We start from the raw sequence: 26,456 nt of genomic DNA on the forward strand, positions 1-26,456 counted from the left end.
TGTGCGTGTGTGTGTGTGTGTGTGTGTGTGTATGTGTGTGTGTGCGTGTGCGTGTATATGTGTGTATATGTTGCGCGCGCGTGTGGCTTGCGTATGTGTGGGAAAAACAGTGCGTATTTGATGTGAAAACATTTCATTGGGCAGCATGAAGAAGATTTTTTGTTTGTTCATATGCTTACTTACTCACTTATAGTATATATCTTCTATTTAGTTCAGTTGATATAAAACAAAATCATTGGTGTATGTAAGGTTACGTATAGAATAAGCCGGTTTTCTTGTAAAATTTCGAGGCAAGTTTGTGTTTTTTTTTCTATAGTGAAATTTTTTACGAATCCTGTTTTCACACCGTATAAGTAATCAATGTATATTCTAAATTTTGCTACATACTCATATTCAAAATTTAATACTTTCACTGTTATGCGCAGTCAAAGTCAATAAAACCATGAAAATTAGTATACTACTGTAGTCATACCAATAAACAAGCAATAGCGTACGTGAAGCAACTATGGCATAATGAGTAACCAACGTTAATATCGATATTTATAAAAAGATCTCTCTTTTTATCGGCACGTTTCATCTATCACAGCTCAAGTTAACTTAGGAATGAAGCTTTGAAATATTTGATTACAGAAATTATTGTACAATCTTTGATTTTTATCGGCAATCATATCGATTTAATGTCAACACATTTAGTTTAAATAGGATGGCAGGTATGTTTATTGACATTACTTGAACTGTGAATTTGTTAAGACAAAATGGGGGGCCGTGTATTTTGGGCCTCCCTTGGTTTGCTGTTTTTGACGTCCACTTATGTTTTTGCCTGCGATGATAAGGGATGTCTGGTAAGAAATATTCAATAACTTGTGCTTTTTTATTTCGATTAAAAGTTTTATAAATATTTTTAATATGAAATTGAAAAGTAGTTAAGCTGGACATAGAATGTTTTAACAGTCGTGATTTAAAGTCATCATCAGCAACCCGTTTATACGTCCCACTGCTGGTTACGGGTCTCCTCTCGGGTTTAGGGTATAGTCCGCCACGTTGGACTATGCGGGTCGAGGACTTCACACGTTTTCCGAGGGTTGTGAACCTTCTTCGACGTGCAGATTATATCCCTGTTTTCCTTTACCGAGAAGCTCATGGTAAATTTCAAATTCGAGGTTTCAAGGAGATTTAAAGTAGGCTACATTTATTTAAAATTTTTGGTGTATAATAAACCGTTTATTTCTACTTCAGCTGGAGGCACTCAAGGACATCAAAGAATGTAAAAAGAATGTTCTAGCAACGTAAGTATGATTCCTCGAATAAAATATAGTTCACTATATTATTAACTTATTGTAGCATATTATTATATATTTTTTTGTTCTTGTTTTCAGGTTATTGAAACCTATGCTACCATGCAAACTTGGTAAGTAACAATTTACAAAGATAACTTGTTAAACAATGAACTCGATGTTGTTGTTGTCAGTTTCAAAGGTGAAAATCTGTAACATATTATTATGAATATTTTAGATAAAAAAGAGCCGTGTTTGGATCTAAAGGAAAAACTGAAGCTACCACCTCCACCAACTACACTCCTGTTAATGCCCGCGACACCTCCGGTTTCCACGCCATGTACGCCGGCGCCGTCACCATGTGCTGCTCCGTTACCACCTCTCGTATTGCCTGCACCACCACCTCCATTATTTTTACCCTTCCCACCACCATGCGCACCCCCTGCGTTACCCCCTCCTATCTTCCTACCAGCACCATACCCAGCTCCGCATTGCTTACCGAGTCCCCATCACGCTCCTCTGTATTTGCCAGCGCCAGCGCCAGCTCCAATAGTACTGCCAGCACCTGCTCCGTTAAAACCAGCTTCGCCGTGTTTACCACCAGCTCCAACTCCGCTAATATTGCCGGCACCAGCTCCAGCTCCATTAGTGTTGCCACCACACCCTCCGGTCCACTGGGCGGTACCACCGCCTCCGCCGGCACCGATGATGCTACCAGCGCCTCCACCACATATGTATTTACCTGCTCCAGCATACCTGCCAGCACCTGGACATCCCCCCGCGCCAGCACCTATAGTGATATCTCTAGTACCGCCACCACCGCCACCGTGTCCTTGTCGTGCTGCCCCTCCACCTGGGATTCCTATGAGCGCGTACATGGTGTCTCCTCCAGTACCTGTGGCACTTGAGGCCAAGCCGCAGCATCCGCCCAAGTGTCAGTGCGGTTGTGCCCCACCCCCTTCACATTGCGCATGTTACTCGTAAAATATACTTAAAATTAAATATTCTGGGCTAACTGTACATTAAGACCAAAAAATGGCCACGATCATTGTAATTATTGATATATTTATTGCATAATGTGAATTGTAAACACATTGTTAGTTTGTATATAGGTACATGTATTTTTAATTAATAAATTACATTTCTTGCTATAGTAGTGTGCGTTTCATATTCAATAAATATTGACCGTTTATACTTATAATCACTAATAAAATGTGGCGAACTGTGTTGTGGCTGTGAAAAATTATTATGCAACCTGCATAATACTGAATGCCACAGAATATATATTTATATTAAAATTAATATTTCAATTAAAATCAATATTTCATCTATCATTAGATGTCGCCTTAATGCTCATGCATTAATTGTTTTCTATAAATTTTACAAATGTAAGTTAAGCCATTGTTTTACCGGAGGTGCGATATGACGTTAATAAAACAACGTGACGATGAACGTTCAATTTGTAAAAAAAAAATTGCCAAAGTCAAATAATCATTTATTTCATAGGTAAAATTTTTACACTTGAAAACGTCATTGAGGAGAACAAGCCAGAAACTCTAGGAATTGCTCTTTTCAAATAAACTTAAATGCTATGGAATACACTTTGAATTATAATTGTGTGGAATCTAGACTATAGACTAGACTATATTTAACACATACTCTTCCATTTTGTAATATGACTTTTCAATTAAAATACTTGTCATGTAGTTTTCAAAGTTAGGAAATGATAATCTTTTTTTTTTAATTTATTTGGTCAACAATTGTTACACCAATAAAAAAAAACGCATACATGCAAAAAAAAAACTTTAAACTAAGTGCACAATCCATTATAGACCGACACTACATGCACAATAAATTATTGCAGAGTGAAAAGAAACTTACGAAAAGAAAGGTGTAAATATTAATTTTATTAAATCACTTACAAAAACAAACAGTGTTATATCTTAAGGCTAAGCGAAAGCATAAGAAAATAAATAAATCTTAATATGTATATAATCTTTTTGTAAGAACGTATGCAGTTCCCCGTAAAAGAATCATTTACCTTAATTGAACGAAGTCGTGGTACCATGAAATTGAAATTGAATTTGAAACAGTCGTTTGGGGTTTAAAAATGACATCAAATAGTAGACGTGTTATAAATAAATAATAATAAATATTTGACAACATCACATAATGTAGCTCTGACCCAAAGTAAGTAATTAAAGCATTTGTGTTATGAAAATCGGAAACAACGACGGTACTACAAATATCCGGAATCGAGACAATATAGAAAAGTTAGTTTTCTTGACTCAGCTGGGGATCGAACTCGGGACCTCAGAGATGGCGGCGCCATGAAAACCGGTGTGCAAGTCACCACGGAGTCAATCAAGTCAATCACGGAGGTCGTCGAATGACAAATCCGAAATTCGAAAATGAGATGTTTATTGTTGTTTGTGGTAGTTTGAACAAGAACGCCTCAATTTCAACATTTCATTTCTATTTTTCATTATATGTATATTTTCCTTGTGTATTGAAGAATTTAACATGAAAATAACTAGTGTTGCATGTTAGCTTATAGCACAGGGTTGAATATGAGTTTTTATATATTTAGGTACTGAGTTTTGTTCTTGGCTTTGAAAAAAAAACATTGCCAGAATTATGTCCGGGCGACCGAAAAAAGCCTTTTAAAAATAAAATTTATATAATTAAGTTTGTACCAATGCCACGACAAGTCTGATCTTCGAATCATAAAATAAATATTGCGTTAATTTGCTAATTGCATCGGTTGCATTTTCGGCAGCGCTGAGTCGGGGGTTTTCCGGGAATACGATGACTTAACTCCAGATCTACATATTTATTACCAAAGAAAGATGTCAAATTTAATTCATCTTTCTTTTTTTTAATGAACTTACTCATAGCCCCGCCACTAGGGAAATACTGTGTCACGGGTGCCATGGACACACACATAGACAACCACAAATTACATCCAAATAAACGTAGGCATTACAAATGTCTCACTCGGCTCGGGAATCGAACCCGGATCCTCTGCGTGTCAGACCAGCATTGTAACCGTCCGGCCACGGAGGCAGTTAAATTAAATTTAATTCGATCAAAATATGTCTGTAACAAACGCTAGCGCAGTCTTACACGTATAGCATTGGGTTGGCAGAGATATGAATGTACCGCCATGTTAGTATTGAGTATCAGTGCGATTCCGAATCATCAACGATCGCATCGAACGCACTCGTTGAATCGAAATATGCTCTTTGGAGAATTAGGGCCAGTGTAGCGATAATCTTTTATTCTTTATTGTACAAAGAAAAGACACATGAAACACACGTTACAATGGACATATACAAAGGTGAGCTTATCTCTATAAGAGATCTCTTCCAGCCAACCCTAGCCGTGGTGCAAAAATGAAGTCTGCGGGACTAATTATTGTACAACAAAATTAAAATTTTAATGTGAATAAAATATAAATGATAATAATATACATACGACAGACATACACACATACATGAATTTTATATACATAAATACATACATAAGCAGAATATATATTATAATAACAGATTATTTCTTTACAAATATGTTACCGATTAATTATCTAACGCGTTCGACAGGAAGTGCTCTTTTAATTTGTGTTTGAAAGATGCCACCGATGGACTGTCACGAATGTCAGCAGGTAGTTTATTCCACATACGAGCTGCACTTATAGTAAAAGAATTGTGAAAGAATTTGGAGTTGGGTTGGGGATATAAAAGTGTTCTAGTGTCAGGTACGTTTTGGGCGGGAATTGGGGGATAAGGGGGAAAAACGGGAACACAGATAGTGAGGAAGCTGGGGGTAATTTAAAATTTTATAAAGAAGACAAAGAACGTGCATATCTCGGCGAAGTCGAATTGGGAGCCATTTCAATTTAGTCCGAAATTCAGAGATATGGTCATATTTACGTAAACCGTATATGAAACGGATTGCCAGGTTTTGTAGGCGCTCCAGTTTGTTAAGCAGCTCCTCAGTAACATCCAAATAACAAACAATTATAATAGTCGAGAAGAGGGAGTAGTAGGGACTGAGCAAGCATAACCTTGGTTTTAAACGGTAAGAAGAATTGAAGCCGGTTGAGAGAATGATAGGAAAAGTGTATGCGTCGACTAACCTCATTTACCTGTGGTCTTCAGAACAGTGTATGGTCGATTATCAGACACAGGTTCTTTGTGTTTTCAGCATATGCAAGACTCACTCCATCATACGAGACCTTGGGGAGATTATTAATGTCCAACCTGCAGTAAAGTCTGTTGCTACCTACAATTATTGCCTGTGATTTCGTTCGGTTTACAAGCAAACCAAACGCATCAGCCCAAGACTTCACCACAAGAAGATCTTTATTAATAGCTTTAATGGCAGATAGGGTATTGGCTCCATTAAAATGTCTATAAATATAATCGTCAGTGGAAAGGAATCAAATCCGAGTGACCGGTAGCATGTCGGCAGATGCTGCGGCATTCCAGAGGATTATGCGATACGCTAGCGGACGCACGAGGTATCGTAAGGAATATCCTTCATGGGCATAAAATCCTCTTCGATGCTCTCCCCCGCCGTCCACTTTTTGCGCTGGCCCTCATAATTATATGCACTATTAATTGTTTCGTACTTACAAATGTAGCAGTAGTAGAAGTAGTATTCTAGTAGCAGTAGAGCTTCTTTTGAAATAATTCGTCGTGGGAAGTACTGCCACCGTATTTCTGCCGCTGAGCGGTAATGTGTGCATTATTGCGTTCCGGTTTGGAAGGGTAAAGGGTGCTAGCAAAGTTACAGACACATGGGACTTGTCAACTTATGTCTCAGGGTGACGGGCGCATTCAATTTAAAGCTTTGAGTCGCACTGCAGGTGTTATGGACAGGCGTGTCGCTTACCACCAGACGTACAACTTGTTCGTTCTGTCATTGTCACTTGGTGTCACAAAAAAGAATAAAATCTGTTATAGAATAGAATGATTTATTTCAGATTATGTGATTCACAATCGTTTTCATCATCATCTACAGCTTGTTGTAGTCCACTTCTGGACATAGCCCTCTCTTTCGCAAATTGTCACTCCATCTGGCAATAGAACGACCTACACTACGTTTTCTAAGTCGTGAAGAACTCGCAACCCCCATGGATTATCGGTTCTTCGACAGATATGGCCAGCCCACTGTCACTTCAGCTTGCTTGTTCTACCAGCTATGTCGACGACCTTATTTCTCTGTCGGATAACCTTGTTCCGTACCTTGTCAACTGGTGAACTAACCGTATCGTGAGTGTCCACGTCTCGGATCACAATAGTGTTAGTAATACAGTATTTTTTTCTGAAATGCTAAAGTTATACAACACAATACAGATAGACCTAATACTAGACAGATTAAAACGCAACGGTTAGACTGTCGGCTAGACACTATCCTCCGCAAATTCAATGTATGTACATGTACGCCCCCAATAGTTTTGGTATTAGTGTAGTAATATATTACCTGTGGTTTTAGTAAGGAAAGTTTCGCCTGTTGGCAACAAAGGTGTGGGTGCCATTAGCGCTGCCGTGCGCACGCCTGATGCGGGAGGCAGCTTTCTTATTTTTGTGTACTAATGATATTCCTTATATTGTTATTATAAATTATAAATGTAAACAAAAATACCTGTTTTTAGAATCTGGTTTACGAAAGAGTACCAATGTTTAATCATTTTGGCAATTTCAAATATGATTAGTTTACCTTCATGATAAGCCATCAGCTCACTATCAACACGCGCAGCATACGACTCTTATCGATATACCCGTATCATAATAATTTCATCTCCAGCACGTCTGTATCATCATTAATATATCATTTACGTTATCATAAAGCTCAATTTCATTTAAATACCATTGACACAACTAAAAAAGTTAGAATTTGAGATGCCGTGACAGCACTAGTGGGTGATGTTCATTTGTTTAATTTGATATTGTATATTCGGCATAATGTTAAAGGTAATAATTCTAGTAAGTGCGTTAGTAATAGGACTGAGTGAGCTAAGTTATGCCAAGTTTAGTTGCCATGCTTTACAACAGTCACAGGTAAGAATTTATTGTTTCCTAAAAACCTGAATGTCTTTGTTTTTAATTATTATAACAACTATTCTATAATAATCCAGGCGAACAGCCCGTCTCTAAATGACGGTTTGCCTTCTTCGTCATACTTGACACTTGATACAGACATTCAAGAAGCAGTGATAGTATAGTAGAGAGTACGTTTGCGTTCCTGCTAGAGATTGAAACGTCGCTATCAAACCCGTATGTTAGTGAATATGAATTTCATGCAGTTCATAATCCGTACTGGGCCTGGGTGGCTAAATATGACCTAAATCCTGTTCATAAAAAAACATCGGGACGTACACGATTTAATGCAGAATACACCCCAAACATGAAAGTATTTATAATATGTATTATGTATAAGTATTTATAATGTATAATATTATAATATGAAAACATGGTCTTTTAAATACATGTTGCTATTAAAAAAAATGTACCGGCTTTTAATTCGAAAAATGGAGAAATATTTCTTCCCCATACACAAAAACTGGGATGCCTAGGGTACATTTGAAAGATAAAAAATTTAAATGCATATTTACATTGTAAGCTTATTATTTTATACTTAAATTATTGTTCCGTGTTCCCACTGAAATTGTACGTGCAATAAAGACATATATTAACATATAATAAGAATACTACATTCTGCATTTTAAATACTACTACAAATGTAAATTTTCGTTCTTATGATCTAAGTACAGAGTACCAAAAAAACCTGTTTTATATCGGTACAAAGGAAACATAGCTTAGCTGTCGAACGTTTATTAGCGGACTGGCGAATCAAAGAAATACAAAAATACTGTAAAATATTCTTATAACTATTTACTATTATGCCTACATCACACCTCTACCCTTAATTTACTGAACAATTTTTATTTATTATTTTTTTGCACAAAACGACCGTCTCTCAACTAAAATTACAATAAATAACACACTAACACTAAACTAAAGTAATTACAGTAAACATACTAAATTTAAGATTACACAAACTTCTTTTTCAATCAATTTCAAAGCCATTTCTTCTGGTTTGGACCTCAAAAGTTCGTGTAATTATATCTATTATCTTTCTAATTTGTGAACTATTTGCCGAGTTATATTGAAATCGAATACCGGAAAGTGCGCGAAACCGGATTCATACCTTAGTTTGCCGCCCTTAGAGGTAGAATCTTTTCTTCATATTTAAATGGGACCACTACCAAGGTTACCTCTTTCAAAAATACATGCAAAAAAATACAGTCGAATTGACTACCCCATCCTTTATTTAAATTGGGTTTAAAAATATGTCCTATTTAGCTGCGTGTTTGATATAATAATCGCATTTTTCCAGCTGGCCTGCCTTAACGACCGAATGAATCAAATGATCAGCGCATTATATGCACGTGAGTAAATTAGTACATTTATGTATTACTTACTTCTTATAGACTTTATTTCTGCTTCAGTCTCCGTCTTAATCTAAGGTAATCTGTCATTGCTTATATACTTTTCCGACTTCAGATAAAATAACTGTACGGTGTTCGCTGTACACAACAATACATACATAACAATTTCCCGAAAAAAAATGTCAAAAAATGAAATGATTGAAGAAAAATTAAATCTGGTAGTATGACTAATTAAACGCCTTAACTTGTCCCGAAGGACGAGTGCAGAGTGGCCTGAGATATACTCCAGATTGGACTGCTCCAACTTTATGTTTGTCTGGATGGTCTTTGTCAAATGACATACAAACATTGAATTGAGGCTATATTATTGGCTATAAAGCTAACTAAAACCGTTAAATCTCTTCAAAAAAAAAGAAATTTAAAGTGTCATCTAATTAGATTAGAATTTGGATGTAGACGTAGTGGAAAACATAATGTTTTTCTATATTATTATGAAACCAGTCTACAACCGGACATAGGTCCCCAAAAGTGTTACTTGTCATAATTGCTACGCTTGGTATGCTAGCTGGAGATCTCCGTAAAGTGGCAATTTAGTATGCAAAGAGATGCTGTTGCTCATTTCCAGTACATCCCTGTATTTTCCCCGAGGTACAATTTAGGATGGCCTTGATTACAGCCGGTAACAGCACGGTATAGTTAACAAATGCTAATCGTGTATTATAATAAACAATTGAATGAAATGAACAATGACACTGTTGCATAATGTATGTATGCTAATTAGGCATTTTGAAGAAGTTTAATTGATTATGGATGGTTAACAGTGCAATTAAGTTTTACGTTTTTGTGTATATATACCTATTCGATGAAAGTATGACGTAGGTACATATACATATATATACATATCACACATTTTGAACAAAGTTTTATATATTATTTTATTTTTATTTAGTTTTTATTTTATTTTTTATATTATATTTTATTTATTTTATTTTTTTATTTTATTATTATTTACGTTTTTAATTTGCATTTAGAGTATACATAAATATTTTTTGTTTCTTTTTTGTATAGATATTATAATTACATGTACTTGATAACAATTATAGGCTATGTCAATGAAAATTAACTTACTCAGTGGTCGAATGGTTACTATACTGGTCTGCAACGCAGAAGTCCCGGGTTCAATTCTCGGGCGGAAAGAAATATTTTTCGGATCTACATTTATTTCTCTCGTGAGTTTGGGTGTAATTTGTAGTTACCTACATATGTGTGTATTCATGGCACCCGCGACATAGGGTTTTCCTAGTGCGGAGCTATGAGTGTTTGCGTTATTAATATTATTATTAATTATAAATTTGATAATTCTTTGGGACTTACCAGAAAAAACTAATATAGAAAAGTTTGACTCCTGAACTTGATCTATCGGGAATCAAACTGAGGCAGTTTTTACCTAGCATTCAGGCTGCAAAACCGCCGATCTAGCGTTGCCATCTCCAATAAAAATCTGAGTAACATTACTATTTGTATTGTTTCTTTATCAGCATTCCTGGCGAAACAATCATCTTCTTCATCATCATCAACATCACCGGAATCGCCATCGTCCAGTGAAAGCGCGCCATCCACCTACGAGTCTCAACCATGTACCTACCCAGCTACTTATCCCTCAAACTACACTCCTCCACCAACGTCATCAACCCCTCAAGTTATCTACGTGTCTTCACCTCAACCCCCCACTCCCACAGCAGTTCAAGTTTCAGGGACACCTACATCCAGTCCAACAGTTACCGTAACTTCAACAACGGTCCCTGGTTTTTACTCTCCCGAACCGATTACAACAGAATATAGTTACTTGTATCCAAGCCCAACATCCTCATGGTACAGTTACGATAACTACCACTACCCGCCCAAGTCACCCACGTCGGAATCTTCTCACCCATCGACGTACCCGCCAGCTTATCCACCCCAACCGACTTATCCACCACATGAATACTATTCTGAACAAACGTCTTATAAACACTCACCACCCCCTTCTCCTCCAAGCTATTATCCTCCTCAATCTTACCCACCAAGTCCGCCTTCTCACTTGTCTTACCCACCACAAAGTTCTTCCCCAGCGCCGTATCCATCTAATCCTCCTCCTTCCTATCCGTCAAGTGTGCCACCTTCCTATCCTCCCCCATCCTACCCGCCACCTGCCAGCCCCTACACGCCACCTGCTAGCCCCTACACGCCACCTGCTAGCCCTTACACGCCACCTGCTAGCCCCTACACGCCACCTGCTAGTCCCTACCCGCCACCTGCTAGCCCCTACACGCCACCAGCTGGCCACTACCTACCACCTTCCAGCCCTTACCCTCCACCCCCTCCTTGTTCGTATAGAATTCCTGCCAATCCAAGATATGCCGAACTACCACCACCACACTATTAGTAAATAGGTAGTTAATCACCAAAGTATTGTATGTACCGTTATAATTATTTACCTAGGAAATAATTGTAAACATTTAGAATTAGTTCTGGTGTCCATGAGAATAAAATAAGTTTTTTTAATATTAGAATTTAATAAAACATTGTGGAAATTATTTTGAGGTTTTATTTTTAAACTGGTATTTGCTTTAAATTATGACTTAGTACTAAATTCCGACAAATTAAATATCAACAATTACATTTTCATGAACAATTTTTTATGTGAATTGACTGTGCAAAATGCCTTAGTGTAAAAAAATAAACAAAGAATGACGAAATCAAATAGCCAAACTTCTTTTCTTGCAATAAAAAAGAAAATAATCGAGAAAATGGTACCATGTTTCATAAGAGTGATGAACTATGTGTTGCATTGCATGTCATATCAAGTACATGAAACAATTGCTGCAACTAATGTTCCAATTAGTTTCTCAATAAGTGATAAAGTTACTTATAAAACGAACCACCCTTGACTCCCGACAACACAACGTTGTCAAAATGGCGCAAACATACCTAATTCTGGCTTTAATCATACAGGTGAGTAACTAAATACAATTAACATTGAAAATTATTTTATGTTACTTGTCATTGAAGTTCTGAATGGGCTAATGAATAAATCTCACAATATTAACCCTAAGGTCATAAATGCATAAACATTTTGCGTAAACCCGTTTAATGGACTCATACTTAATTAATGCAAATTACTGTTCCAGTGCTCCTTTGTGTTTGCTACACAAATAGACGTTAGCGAAGATCCGATTCCAAGTCGTGAAGAATTGCTAAAACCTGATGTAGACGAAAAAGACCAGGAAGGCCATGAACACTGGATGGATATGTTCTCCAAAGGAGAGAATAATTTTTACCCGTCTTCGTCTGCTGCTATGATGGCTCAGGTAACTAACAGTTCCAACAACAAAACCGTCGAAGACCAACTAAGAGAAATTAAAGATATGGCATACAAAATTACTATGGCCATCCAAAGCGAGATGGCTAATTTGCTGACTTACGCTTTAAATACGTGTGAAAAAGATAAGGACGAAAAAGGAGAATTGAAAACCGAAAACCATTTGAGAAGGAAAAGAGAAACTCCTATGGACAGTACTCAGATGGTGATGAGATTATTGAAACACATTAAATCTAATAACGAGTACCAGAACATTGCTATTGAAAAAATGATGTCAGCTCAGGAAATTGCTGACAAATACGGCATTGCGTTCAATCCTGATCCTAACATTTTGACTGATTTCGCCGTTGCGGCCAGTGAACAAGCTAAAGACTTGACTTCCATGCTGACTGAAACTTGCGATGGTAAAAATACTACCCTAAAACAGGTAGAGTTCGTTCCATTGGAAAAGGAGTCGTCCGGCAAGATTGCAGAAGATACCTACTATGTGTATGCTGTCAACCATCCTGAAGAGATGTATACTCATTTACCGCCCTATGAATACATGCCTGAACTTACTCATCCACCAAAACATGAGCACATTCATTACTCTCCTCAATACGAGACTCAAGTGCGGCCTCATCACTATCCACCAACGACACCTAAACCAACATTTTACGACTCATTCATGCCAGAACACTACCAAGCTTACTGTCCGATGGAACCTGTGACTACAATCTCATCGATTGTTGTGCCGTTTGAAGAAGTCATTGAACCCGAACCGGAATTAGTTGGGGAAGAATACGAAGAGACTGTTTCTTCCAAAGTGACAATCGACCACGACGAACCTGGATGTTCTACCGTGAACCATGTAATGACTTATACATTAAGTGAAAAAACTCATTTTAAAACGCCACAAATTGAGCAATTGCCTCAGCAGATGCAATATACTTTCTTCCTTATGTGAAGCGAATAGCATTTAGGTAAAATACATATATGACCACTAAACGGAAACGGTTGTTTAAAGTACAATTGTTAAGTAAATAGCTGTTAATAGCAGGGAATTTGTAAATACCAAGTTTGTCGATTTCGTGCGCATGTATATACACGACATATTGCCCAGTTATGAATAATAGACACATGTAGTCTTTTTTCAAAATGACGTTGATGAAAATAATTTTGTATTAATAAAATTCAATATGAAAAAGAAGAAATATTATTAAAATCCAGGAAACCGACACTGAATGTGAAGGGGAAGTAAATGATACAACTTGAATTCTATGGATGAGAACACAACCTCACAAAAGATAAAATATTACGGCAGCACAAAGCCCAACACCATCAACGCTACCTAACTACCAAATAACTAACTACTTTACTACCTACTTTCTATCATGCGCTGCATAGCCGGCAGGATCTGGCACCGGTAGCAACTGGTTGGTCTTCTCCTCCACAATCTGGGCGTGAGGTAGGGAGTGACTTCCTTAACTTGCGCTCCCTGGTATATCCGGCTTGTCTGAATCAGATTTACTCTAGTTGGGTGTGGTACGAATGAGCAATGACTCATTGATTTATGTCAATGAATATTATTTGTAAGCAAACATTAGCAATTTGGAACAAATACGAATAGTTAACGATTTCCACACCATGTATATAATTAAATGTATATGTATAATTGAAATTTACATGTAATGTATAATTCAGTGTATAATTTCGTTCACGTTTATGTGAGCGCTTTGTGGTCACATGTGTTTATTTAAAATCAATTATCTAGGGACAGCATTAATAAATTTTTTTTTTGTTTACGAATTCCTGCTTTCGTTGCCGTTCATTCCTGCTTTACATGTCAAAATTGCTATGAGGAGTTTCGGAAATAGTGCTCTACGAACGAAGGGCCAATGCGTATTTGAGATGTAGCATGTCCTCTCTTCATATGGTATTATTTCTCAGGACGTCCTAAAATTAAACGCATAAAGAAGAATATTAATTTTATAAAATGTCTGGGAGCGCAGTCGCAGCGCCACGTTTGCAGTAACAATTAGTGAAGTAACGCGCGGCTGCCGCGCTTCTATCGGCATCTAGTGCCATTTTTTAGAGTGCACGCGTCAAAATTGATACGGTATAATTACTTATTTGAATAAATAAAAGAATGCGAAAGCCCGTTCGTGAAGCGCGCGATTGCATCGCTACACTTGCGATTACAGGCGATTGCATCGATGCTACCGCCTATAAATCCCAAGTGTAGCGATGCAATCGCGCGTTAGTATCGATGCAGTCGCGCGCTTGCATTGCGTTTGCATCACTGCTTAAAATCGTGCGCGTGTGTAAAGGTGGACGATTAGCGACTGCATCGCGTTTGTGCAAAGCAAACAAAAAAAAAACCAAAATTCTAAAGTTTTCGCGGTATTTTCTTTCCAACCAGACACAGATACAACAAACACAGCAAAACGCCACGATTAGCGATCTTTGACAATCATGAGCGTTTTTCGAACGATTTAAGTGCTCCGTCGCGTCACTAAAACTGTCTATACACAAAGGCACTAACGCGGGAAAATAATATGGCGCCACCGTCCATGCTATGCTATTTTAGTTCCGTGTCTGTCCACACGGAACTAAAACCGAGAGTAGTCTTAGTACGTAACATTTTCATAATGGGCTTGGTCCACAGAAAAGCTCTTTTTTTATTGAATTTCCGCAGCGCAGCAATCTCTGTGAAACGGTAGGTTTATTTACTTTGATAAATTATTATAATGTTAAAGTTTATATAATATATACCTTTTTTTTGCTTTCGTGATTATTTTTAAGTGTTGTTTTAGTTGTAATTATATTGTTTCACTTATTGAATTTTGCGTTTTGGCACAAACTAGAACATGTACTGGCTATTTGAGTTTGTTATTTGATAGTTTTGGTCACTCGAAGTAAATTAAAAAACTAGTACTTTTTACTCTCTAGGGATTAAATGATGCACTTTAGTAGGGCCATAATGACGTATTTTTAGAGCACGATAAGTACAAAGATACAATCACACGATCGTGTAGTACAATGCGGACCGTGCGTGCAATATACAGAAGAACTCATTATTTACTCAGGTTTTTCAATTATTATCTATCTATACCATATGTCTGCCGCATACCTGAAGACCTGTGTCTCAAGGTAACAACCCAGTGGAGTCCCAAAAGCGTAATGCGCCGCGGCAGACCGAGGAAGCGATGGCGTGACGAACGGACGCCTACCATAAGGCTTGACTCCAGTTAGTTCAAGATCGGGATGCGTGGAGGAATCGGCAGATTGATTTCGATTGCCTCTCCAATTCGGAAACTGCGTCGCTTTCGAGCCGAGGCGCATAATTGGGATTCACAACTGGCCGATCGGAAACTTGTGACATTTCAATCGGAACAATAGTTGATTGAACTCAAAAATTAAAAAGATATAGTAGGAATCAGATTCATCTTCTCGTCCGGAAACCCATCTGATTTCGAGATTACCTACTAATTGTAATTGTAATCTATCTATAACTTGTTTCTTTTCCGGTTATTGTTAACCATGTTAAATGTAATTATTGTTAATAAAAGCCATTTAAGCCTAGTACAAAGATCTTTGACAAACCCATAGAGAAGTTCTTAAGGTCTGCAGACTCGGTTTATAGCTTTGTTTGCAACGGCATGGCATTGCCATTGGTTAGAGTACAGCCAGATCGAAGGAATTGTTCCTTGTGTTCCTATTGTAAATATTTGTTTAAATCTCTTTAATAACATTTATCGGGGGGATTTGGGATCGGTTACACATGGAAACGGGCACGGTAGCCATATGTTTTGATGTTGGAACCGAAATAAAAACGACAATGATATTATAGTTACACTTTAATGACAATTTTAATAAATATACAAACGTAGATTCTATCTTAAGTAAACTTAAAAATCTATTTATATAATTATATGGCACTTAAGGGACTACTTTAGGGACACACACTTAAGGGACTTGGTTTCAAATTCTTTGGTACAAAATATAAAACACTGTTCTCAGAAAACATTCTGACAAAATCAGAATGACCCTAAGTACATTAGCGAGCAAATTGGCGACAAATCCTCGTTTTCTATAGGCCTATGTTCTGCACAGTCTTCTTAAATATAAATACTATAATAATTTCATGGTTCTAGAAAGTTGTTTCAATACGTAACCGTTACACCATTGCGCAGAAACTTACTTACTTAAAAAGTAGGTACACGGATACTAAAGCGAACTAAATAATGCTTGAAGTTGCTTATGAATCTGAAAATAATATTCCTTATAATAACGTTATAAACGTCGAAAAGACTTCCAGAACGTAAAAACCAATTCAAATAACTTATATTGAAACAGAAATACTTTCCTCTTTTTTCCTAACTCATTTGCGTTTTAAACTTTTATTGAATTTATATTCAATTATTTTTTATGTGAAATTCTCCACTAGTTTGTTATAATTATTAATACAAAGATCGAACACCTAGAAAAAATTCCTTCGGTCCAGCCGGACTCGAACCGACGTCTTCTAGCAAATCGTGCCAGACGCTATGCCAACTAAGCCACGGAACGTACCAGCGGACCTTACGAATTTTTCTACGTGCTTATTGTCGTATCTTTTGTATTTGGTTTTTAAATGACTTTTTAGCCGTAGCGCCATCTATGAGAAATCTGTGAAAGTATTTCGTCACCCAGTTAGATGCCTTTACTTTTTTGTTAATTTTTTTGGGGATATTCATAACTAAAGTTTTTTTTTATTGTCAGTTACGCTAATTTTGCTTAATAATAAAATTGAAACTAAACAAGCTATAATAAATTGTTTAGAGGGTTCTAGATCTCATTTCGCTGATTCCAGATGTGTCAATAACCCAAATTCGCTAAAAATGACGATTACGTTAGTTATAACATAGACCAATGACTCGGAGAGGACTGCTAATCGCGATACATAAAAGCGTAGTTGGGTATTTAGTACCTACTGGTACACCAGATGTCGCGACGAGTACCAAATATTGTTTTTTTTGTAACTAATTTGTTTTACATTGACGAGCTGCAATTTATCAAAGCTACTCTAATTTCTAGTGATAACAAACAAATCAACTAGATGGCGCTTATTGCGTGCATTTTTACGGATACTGTCGGCTAGACATTTGCATGCTATTTAATATATGCAAACCATGTTTGTACTGGCAATATCACTTGTAACATCTTCTGTTACACCATGTTTTAAGCAAAGAAACGAATTATTATTGTTATTATTATTCTTTTGTTTAGGATTAGCGCCATCTACCCATATTAACCAGGGTTAATTTTTAAATTAGTTTGTAACACACAATTCCTTTCACTGATACGTTATATTTGTTACAGTTCCGTACTGTGCCTAAATCCTCCTCCGTGGCCGAACTGTTAAAATGTGTGTTAAGAGGTTCCATGTTCTATTCCCGGGCCGGGAGAACTATTTGTATGGCCTACATTTAATTCTCTCGTAAGTTTGGGTGTAATTTGTGGTTGTCTATGTGTGTGTCCATGGCGCCCGCGACACGGGGTTTAATATTTGAATAATATTACAAGGAAAAAACAGACACTTATATTTAATATTATAGAGGAATTAACTGATATCTACGGCCAATTATATAACATAAACTACTTCCAGGCTATTATTAATCAGCGGCTTTTAGATATAAGTCGGAATTTTGACCTTTTTCGGAGTTACGATCTGTAATATAATAATAATTATTATAATATAATTAGCAGTCCTTTTGACTTATTTGTCCATGGTTATAATAACGAGGGCAGAATAATTACTTAAATATGAATCTTGTGTTTGGCTAGAAATCATACACACAGGAATCGATTTTCTGGCAATAATGCCAAAGTCCATTATTGATGAAGGAGAAGGAGTTACAAAACTATTTGGTAACCAATCACTTGGAAATTAAAGACGTGGTTTATCTATCGTATTGCTTACTGTAAGCCTTTCGATCGTTGTGAAGGGCTGTGTATTACAAAAATTCCCTTACATGGTTTATTATGTCGTAATCTCGCCTTTATTTTGGTATCCTTCTTTGGTGATTTCATAACGTTATTTATTGTCGTTGCTGGAGTAATTTAAAAACACCATTGAAATTGTTACTTTTTGTACAAATTTTATGTTACCAAGAATTTAAAAGTTATAAAAATTGGGATCATTTTGTTACGTGTTCTAAAAAAACCAGCTAACTCCTGTATTTGAATGTGTATAAAGAGTCTATTGTGTTCACAAAAATGATAATAAATTGCCTTCCTGTCGTCGTTATTACGCAAAATACACCAAAGATTCACATTTTCTCGATTGATTTTTATGACCTGGCTAAAAACTTAATTATTTAAATAATAAAAAGGTTTATCAACATATGAGAAATCGGTGAGTTTTACGCAACTCTGGTCCCTGTATAGCCTAAATAAAAAATTGACAGTTCTATAACGAGATGTTAAAGCGAAAAATATTTAGCCAGAAATAAAGAATATATTTAAGAAAACAAATTTCGTGTCTTCCACATTTTGTGTAGCAACAATGGCGTATACTTTTCGATAATCGATAATTATTTGTTGCAAATTAAGATTGTATTTATTTTCTGTATCGTTGACACCTTCTTCTTTCTGTTGCGCCCAGTACAATAAGAAATTAGTGACAAGAGCGTAAGTTTAGGCCCGTATTAATAAACAGGTCCTAAATCCGGTAGATGTTAATCTCCTATGTTGATAGACTAATTAGAATAATTGATATCTTGGATAATAACATCACAGGTGACCAAGATCCTGCATTTGATTGATTAGTACTTAATAGCAGGGTTCAAAGTGACAATTATCATTGATACTGGTGACAATTATCACGATAATTATTTTGGTAAATATGATAATATGATAACCTTGATAATTATCTAGCGTGGGATAAGGACAAGAAGAAGAACAAGTATTGATATTTAAATAATTCATTGGAACAATTAAATGTTACCAATGTCGTGCCATGTGTTTGTACCCGAGACGTATCGAAATGTGTTAAAGCCAGTCTCAAAAAAAAATCACGTTCAATTAAAAAAAAATCACCAATTCGTTTTCTCAAAGACTTTTCTTTGTGATCATTTAGTTTTGTCACCGTTTGTAATTTTTAGTCAAATATTAAAGAGACAAAACAGACATGAATCAGCGTAAATGATTACCGGATAATTATTAGACAATTATCAAAGAAAAATAAATTTCTTGTCAATTTCAAACCCTGCTTAACAGCGATTTTGAGCCACAGATCGCGCTGAGTGATGTTTCATGAAATATATAGAAAACTCAAACAAGGGGCAATTATTCTGTAATCCTTGATGCACATTTAAGTGATATATATTAATAAAAATCAATAACGTAAATGTACTTGACATTGATTTGTTAATACGAGCGTTCGATAAAAAAATATGTGTTCTGATGAGAACAACAACTTCATAGACAAATTCATGAAAGAGAAAGTTCCACAACGAAAGGACAGAAGCATTATGTAGGATTATCAAATGGTCGTAAACACGAAACATAATTGGAACTAAAACTGATGAATATGTAACAAGTTAGAATCACGTAACAAAATTGCTTTCATTGGTAAATGTATCCCGACCTTAGCTATGCAACCTCCAGTTGTCTTTATCACAATCCATTGTTTTTTTTGTTAAGCGCCATAGAAGCTACCTATGGGTGTAGTACGCAGTGTATGCTGTGTTGTGGCTGGCGTGCGGCTGGTACCTGCAATTGGAAATACTATGAAACGCCTTTAAGTTTTCTAATAGCAATTCGACAAAACGGTATGTACAGCCAAATAAACTTCATAGGTGTTCATAATGTAATTATGTTTGCTATCCAAAGGGGAAAAATTGCCTACCCCCTGGGCTCTCGATGTCATTTTCTACATTTGTCTAAAGGAATTAAAGGTAACATTTTTTTTAACTCCCGATAAAAAAGAGGGGAGTTATAAGTTTGAAGCCTGTATCTTTGTGTCATATAAACATCTCAGTATATCTCAAAATGATATTTTTTCATTTCAAGGCTAAGTTAATTGTGATGGTTTTGAACGGTGATGATGGAATGAACATCTGTTCGGCTGTTTTTTTATGATACCGAATGATGGAATGAACGCCTGGTGGTCAGCGACACGCGTATTTATAACAGTCGTAGTGCCACTCGGAGCTTTATATCGCAAAGGCATTGCCACTGCGTTCGTCATCCGGAGATATGAGTTGAAAAGTCCCATGTGCCTGTAATTTCACCTGCACCCTTTCGGTTTCGAAGTAATGATTTACCTACATTTTTGATTGCGTAATTTTCTTTGAGCAGTAAAACGTGAAACCCTTCGATATGGGTTTCGGTAGCAATTTTTATTGTTTAAGTATTCGAGTATTATTATTTTTAATTATTATAATAATACTTCACGTTACTCCAATTCAATATTAAATAATACTTATAGCGTGTCAACCTCATCTAGTGCGCCCGAAGCGTCCTACCCGATATCGCGACGACCACTCATCCTCGATGAACTAGATTAGTCTTTGCGAATGTAGATGGCGCTTCTGGCCATCGACCCTGTTTTGCCAAAATGTCACTTTTTCATGACCAAATATGGTAATAATGAAACGACTTCCGGTAACTTCCGTTTTATAGGTGATTATCAGGGATCGAAATAGGTAGAGCTTTTTCACCTAAACTTCGAGGAACATAGACAAAAAATGGAGACGGCCTTACGACAATATTTTTTAGGTCCCAGAACCTTTTCGAGATTGGGGAAATCACTTAAGAACATTAAAAATTGATGTAATTGGGGACAGGCAGGTACACTATATTTATCTTATCTTTGCGACACAGAGTGGGTCGGATCTGCGATATTGCGGAAATTGGGTTTTTTTCACAATACCTCTCTAAAAATACCAATCGAGAGATCCTATTGTCCTAATTAAATATTGTTATGTCATATTTAGCCATTAATAATAGATTTAATAATTAATAGATTTTTTCATGAAAAAATCTAATTTCAACAAGGAAAAAAACAGAGGACCACAAATTTAGTGCCTCTTTGTTACAAAGTACGCATAGGCAGGTTTGGGCGCGCGTTTAGTGTGCAAATCTACTGAAAATAGATCTAATAATACGTCTATAGTGATTCCAAGGCAGGATCGATTAAGACTTTGTAACGATGGGGCATTAAAGGTAAGGTCCCATACAAAAAATACACAGTTTATTTTTGTTCTGCTAAACTATTATATTTATGGCAAAATGTGATATAACAATATCTAATTAAGACAATAGAATCTCTCGATTGGCATTTTTTTTAGACAGGTATCGGGAAAAAAATCCAATGGCCGCAATATCGCAGATCCGACCCACTGTGCGTCGCAAAGTTAAGATAAATATAGTGTACCTGCCTGTCCCCCATTACGTCAATTTTTAATGTTCATTCCCCAATCCTGAAAAGGTCCTGGGACCTAAAAAATATTGTCGTAAGGCAGTCTCCATTTTCTGTCTATGTTCCTCGAAGCTTAGGTAAAAAAACTCTACCTATTCCGATCCCTGGTGATTACCGACCCGCACCCCCGCGCGCCCCAGTTAGTATCCAAGAACCGCGTTTAACACTAGTTCCCAGTTAGAAGTTTTTTTCATATGCGCGCGTCTTTTCTGCTGCAATTTTTTTGTATTAGTTCCTGTCATAAGTGTTTACTTACGTCGTAGTATCTGTGTAATGTCTCTGTGCCCCGTTTTTAAATAATAAATACACATAGTGCTCCACCGACTGGCTTATTTATTTAGCCTAGCCATATAATCCATAATAATATTCTAAGAGTGTTTGAATAATAAAAATTGTCACCGACATTTTATAGAGATAACTAACCTGAAAATTACTCATATTGTCTTGTTTTTGCATTTGCATTTTGTATTTATAAAATACGCTAACTTAATGAAGGTTAGACGTAGTTTTTTTTATTGGCAAAGCACTACTGTAGCGGTTATTTTGTATCATAAATAACATAACCTAATACAATCCCAATCTCAAAATATAGTATACCAAGTGGGCAAGATGTGTTGGATTTAAATTATTTCTTTAGTAAGGACTTAAACTCATATGTTCCAATATGTAACGAAGTAATGATTTATGAGTAAACATTTTAGTTACTTTATTACACCACGTTTAAACATTGATATAATTTTTTATGTTGATTTTATTTTGGTTATAATATGGCAAAAGTCAATAAGTGGCGTTATCAACTCCAATAAACCATATGTCTGGGTAATGTACACCATGGGGCCGTAATAGCATAATGGTTCGACTTACCGCCTCAAGCGTGGGCCATGAGTTCGACTCTGCAGCAGCGTGGTGAACTATTCCCTAAACCTTCGCCTGAGAGGAGACCCGTGCCCAGTAGTGGGACGTACAAATGAGTTGATTATGATGATGGTGATGATATATACCATAAAAAAAGCGGTTTCCTACTCTTACCGAACAGGGTGCGCGTGCGCGGCGTACAATGGACCGCAGGCGCTGGGCTCAGAGGCGTAGGGCTGCGTGAGTTGTGGGCAGGGCTCCGGAGGAGGCACCTCGCGTCTACGTGGCGTGTTGCGTTGCTGACTCTGCTCTGGGGGGCTGTGGACAATTTTTGCAATGGTAAACACAGTTAATTATTATATGGTGTTAGGATTTGTATGGACTTAACAACAACCAAACACTTTCGTCACAACAAAGAACACTAACGTTTTAAATTCTTTGTAAAAATTTGTAGTTTCTTTTGTTGTAGGGACAATAAAGTGTTTACATAACTATTCTGAATAACTTTTTTGGATATAATTTCAAGTTACGTCTTTTTGTGATAAAAGGGACGAAATTGGAACTTAGGCTTGCTCGAAACAGGAAGAAGCAAAAGAAATTAAATTTAAAAGGCCAGCAGGCTTAACATAAGCACAAACATTTTTTCTCTTGTCCACCTACTATAGCATTAGTCTGCGCGAAGACCATGCTCATGACTGTACAAATAAAGTAATTTTTTTAAAGGAAATTTTCAGCTTGAACAAGACGTCTTCTTTTATTTTTCTCTTCGTGCTCATGTTAAGTTTGCTGAACGCCATTAAGTACTATTTGAATCTCTTTAGGCAAATGAAAATCGAGGTCAGGTAATTTTTATTGATTTATTAAATTTATTTTAGAGCTTACTACAATTTATACCGCAATATAATAGTGATTATATAAACTGTGATATTAAGTAATAATTCTCCTTTTGAAAGGGTTCGTCCAGGCAAATATTGCCACCTTACCTATTTCTGCCGCCAAGCAGTAATAAGGCCATTACACTGTGTTCCGGTTTTGAAAGGTAAGAGTGCTGGTGATATTACAGGTACATGAGACTTATCAACTTATGTCTCAGGGTGACAGGCGGGCGTTGTGGGAGTGCCCCTCAGATCTTGAGATTTAAAGCTGGCACTGTAATAGCGATGGATAGGCGGGACGCTTAACACCAGGAGCACGACTTGTCCGTTTCGTCACCAGGTGTAACAATAAAAAGATGAAATGTTTTTTATAATATCAAATGATGGGATGTACAAGTCGTGCGCTTGATGGTTAGCTAGCTACACGCCATAACAGTTGCAGTGCCACTCAGAGCTTTAAATCGTAAAGATCAAAGGGCACTGCCACTGCGCCCGTCACCCTGAGATATAAGTTGACACGTCTCATGTGCCTGTAATTTCACAATCTCTACTGACAGATAATCAATTAGTAAGAAATAAGTGTTGACATGTAAGTATAGTATACGAGTATTCATTCCTATTCATAGCTTCATGTTCGTTCTGTGACAAAACAAAATGTTAATTTTAAAAGATAGGCAGTAGATAAGTTGCAATGTAATAATAACGCCCGCCCAGTAGGTGGAGTCATGTTACTGTTAATTCTTTATTGTGACAAGTCGCGACAAATGGTGCACAGACGCAGCCACGCGGTTATTAATCGATTCTACCAGGAAGTCGCATAGTTTATTATAGTTTTTGTCTCGTACTAGCTTGCGATCGTTTCCATGTGGCGAATGTTTTATTTCTATCATTTTTTGTCATTTTGTAATTAATGGGTCTGGTATTGATTTAGGACTTTCTCGTTTTTGGATTAGTTTGTTCAACTGTTTGATATCGATATTGTTTTTTTTTTTATCTTTTGTAAGCACTATGATAATAGTGTGGAAAAACTATCACTACTTTTAATTATCGATAGACCTTAAGATTTAGTTACTGTATCGATAGAGCTTCTTTTCGATATTATTAATATCACAATTTGACTAATACTATTGATTACTGCCAATAAGTCGAACATCGAATAGAGAATCGATAGTTTAAACATTGATTTACAGCAATATTTGTAATATATACATTCTTGAGTTTCTACCATATGACGTGTTGTTTCCATATAGCAGCGGCTCAGAATGACTCTACATTATTATAATGGTATATGAACTTGTAATCTTGTAGAAATATACCAGATATGTTTGACGACCTGGTAGTGGTTTGTACATCGGTTTTCACGGTGTCACCATCTCTGAGGTTCTAGGTTCGATCCCCGGCCGGATCAACGTAGAAAATTAGCTTTTGTATATTGTGTCGGGTGCGGGTGTTTTGGTTGTTGTTCCCGATTTCCATAAAAGAAGTGCTTTAGTTATATACTTTGGAATCAGAGCAACCGTATATGATGTTGTCTATATTAATTATTTATGTACGTATATACGGTGTGCTTTAAATATTGTAGACAGGATATTTTGCTTCATAGAGATATTATTTCATTTTGAAAAGTAAGTAATAACTGCATGCAAGAATTTAAAACGTTGCTAGCCTCATCTGGAAATTGAACAGTCCAAATCGATGCAGATTGGAACGGTCTATCTAAGGTTTAATTCCATTTAAGTAAAATGCTATTTTAAATTAAAGAAACAGCATGAAAGAGTAAATTTAAATTTAGAAAAATTAATCGTAAGTTGAAATCGAAGTAGATATTTGTACTCCAAGATCCGGGTCCGGCTTTACGGATCATTGTGGTTCAAAAAAATGCTTTTACTATTCAACACTAAAATAATCTTGTGAGCGCAGAAAACTGTTGATGATAATGAAACTGTAACCAAACTAGCGGGTTTTCCTCGCAACAAATAAGTAGGCATCCAACTGATTTATTTGCTATTAACCAATGCAAATATAGGTAGCGGTATGTTATGGCGCTTCGGATTGGTCGGGCTTTACACCACTAGAGATAAACCATGGAATACACCAATAACCCGTTGCATAACCAGTTAACTGCAGAGCAAACCGAGCTGGTGATTTATTGCAGCCCGGCCAATGCAGCCGTCAGGGTTTCGTAAACAGTCGCAGACGTTGCTCTTTTGTTTATACTAACGTAAATGTATCGATGTACAGTTGCTGGAGAATATTTTTCAAAGAATGTCTATTTGCTCGGGAACTTTACATTTCTTGTACATATAATAATTATAATAAATTTGTTTGCCATAATTATAATACAACATGCATAGTGTTACAGTAAGTAAGTATCAAAGAATCAGTTGATATGACCGCTGGTACTTAAAAAAAGGAAAACCTGTGCTACAAGTATTAGCAAACCTTCCAATGGCGTAGTAAAACTTACAATTGTCGTTATTTTATTTATACATTAAGCAAAAATAATAATAATAACAAGTAGTAATTTGTGGAGACAGCAAATGAGTAAAATTAAATTAATCTATCTAAAATATGTTTAACTGCCTCTGTGGCCAAAAGGTTACCATACTGGACAGCCACGCAGAGATCCTGGGTTCATATCCCAGGTCGGGAGAAATATGTGTATGGCCTACATTTATTTCTCTCGTGAGTTTGGATGTAATTTGTGGTTCTTTATGTGTGTGTTCATGGCACCCGCAATACAGGGTTTCCCTATTGCGGGGCTATAGTGTGTTGCGTTATTATATAACTGATTGACGCTGTCGGAAATTTATTTTGTACGCATCTACTGTTTTGAAGATGAACTAAGGACCAAGACTAGAAGATCGGACAACGGAGCCAAAATGGAGCTGGACAGGACATATTACGAGGCGTGGTTGATTATAGAAACGTTGCACAAGATCGTGGTGGATAATACGGGACGCCTAAGCAGCTGTGACGGCAATTTTGTCGGGACCTTTATTTAAATTTCTAGGTTATCTTTATGATATGGCAGAAGTGTCTTTAGATATTAATTTCCTGTTTAGTTTAACTAACTTTATCAAGTATTTAATTCCATTTTTGCAGAAGCTGCCTATGCAGCTAGCCACCACAGAGGCTTTCGAAATCAAGTACCAAATTTGACTCCGACTTGAGAAACATCGATACA

At 36.6% G+C, this 26,456-nt stretch overlaps 3 protein-coding genes across 3 annotated transcripts in view; 2 read left to right on the forward strand and 1 right to left on the reverse strand.

Annotated features, from left to right (window-relative positions):
• Positions 1-721: 721 nt before the first annotated feature.
• Positions 722-11,155, forward strand: LOC113240112 (leucine-rich repeat extensin-like protein 5). The gene is made up of 4 exons (XM_026477334.1): positions 722-842; positions 1,237-1,408; positions 1,513-2,165; positions 10,269-11,155. Exons 3-4 carry the CDS (start codon positions 1,613-1,615, stop codon positions 11,153-11,155), a joined length of 1,440 nt encoding a protein of 479 aa, XP_026333119.1. The 5' UTR covers positions 722-842; positions 1,237-1,408; positions 1,513-1,612.
• A 509-nt stretch (positions 11,156-11,664) lies between these two features.
• On the forward strand, positions 11,665-13,850 carry LOC113240131. The gene is made up of 2 exons (XM_026477358.1): positions 11,665-11,724; positions 11,901-13,850. The coding sequence occupies exons 1-2, from the start codon at positions 11,686-11,688 to the stop codon at positions 13,035-13,037; spliced, it is 1,176 nt and encodes a 391-aa protein (XP_026333143.1). The 5' UTR covers positions 11,665-11,685; the 3' UTR covers positions 13,038-13,850.
• Positions 13,851-17,846: 3,996 nt separating this feature from the next.
• The window catches only part of LOC113240139 (T-box transcription factor TBX1-like), a 46,561-nt gene continuing 37,951 nt past the window's right edge, over positions 17,847-26,456 (reverse strand). Inside the window, exons 8-9 of the mRNA XM_026477366.1 lie at positions 22,569-22,712; positions 17,847-19,828 (exon numbers count right to left, since the gene is read on the reverse strand). Of these exons, the coding sequence (XP_026333151.1) occupies positions 19,771-19,828; positions 22,569-22,712 (202 nt within the window). The 3' untranslated portion in view covers positions 17,847-19,770. The remainder of the gene's footprint in view (positions 19,829-22,568; positions 22,713-26,456) is intronic.

Source organism: Hyposmocoma kahamanoa, unplaced genomic scaffold (assembly GCF_003589595.1).
Source record: "Hyposmocoma kahamanoa isolate Upper Pololo Valley unplaced genomic scaffold, ASM358959v1 120, whole genome shotgun sequence".
Taxonomy (NCBI): domain Eukaryota; kingdom Metazoa; phylum Arthropoda; class Insecta; order Lepidoptera; family Cosmopterigidae; genus Hyposmocoma; species Hyposmocoma kahamanoa.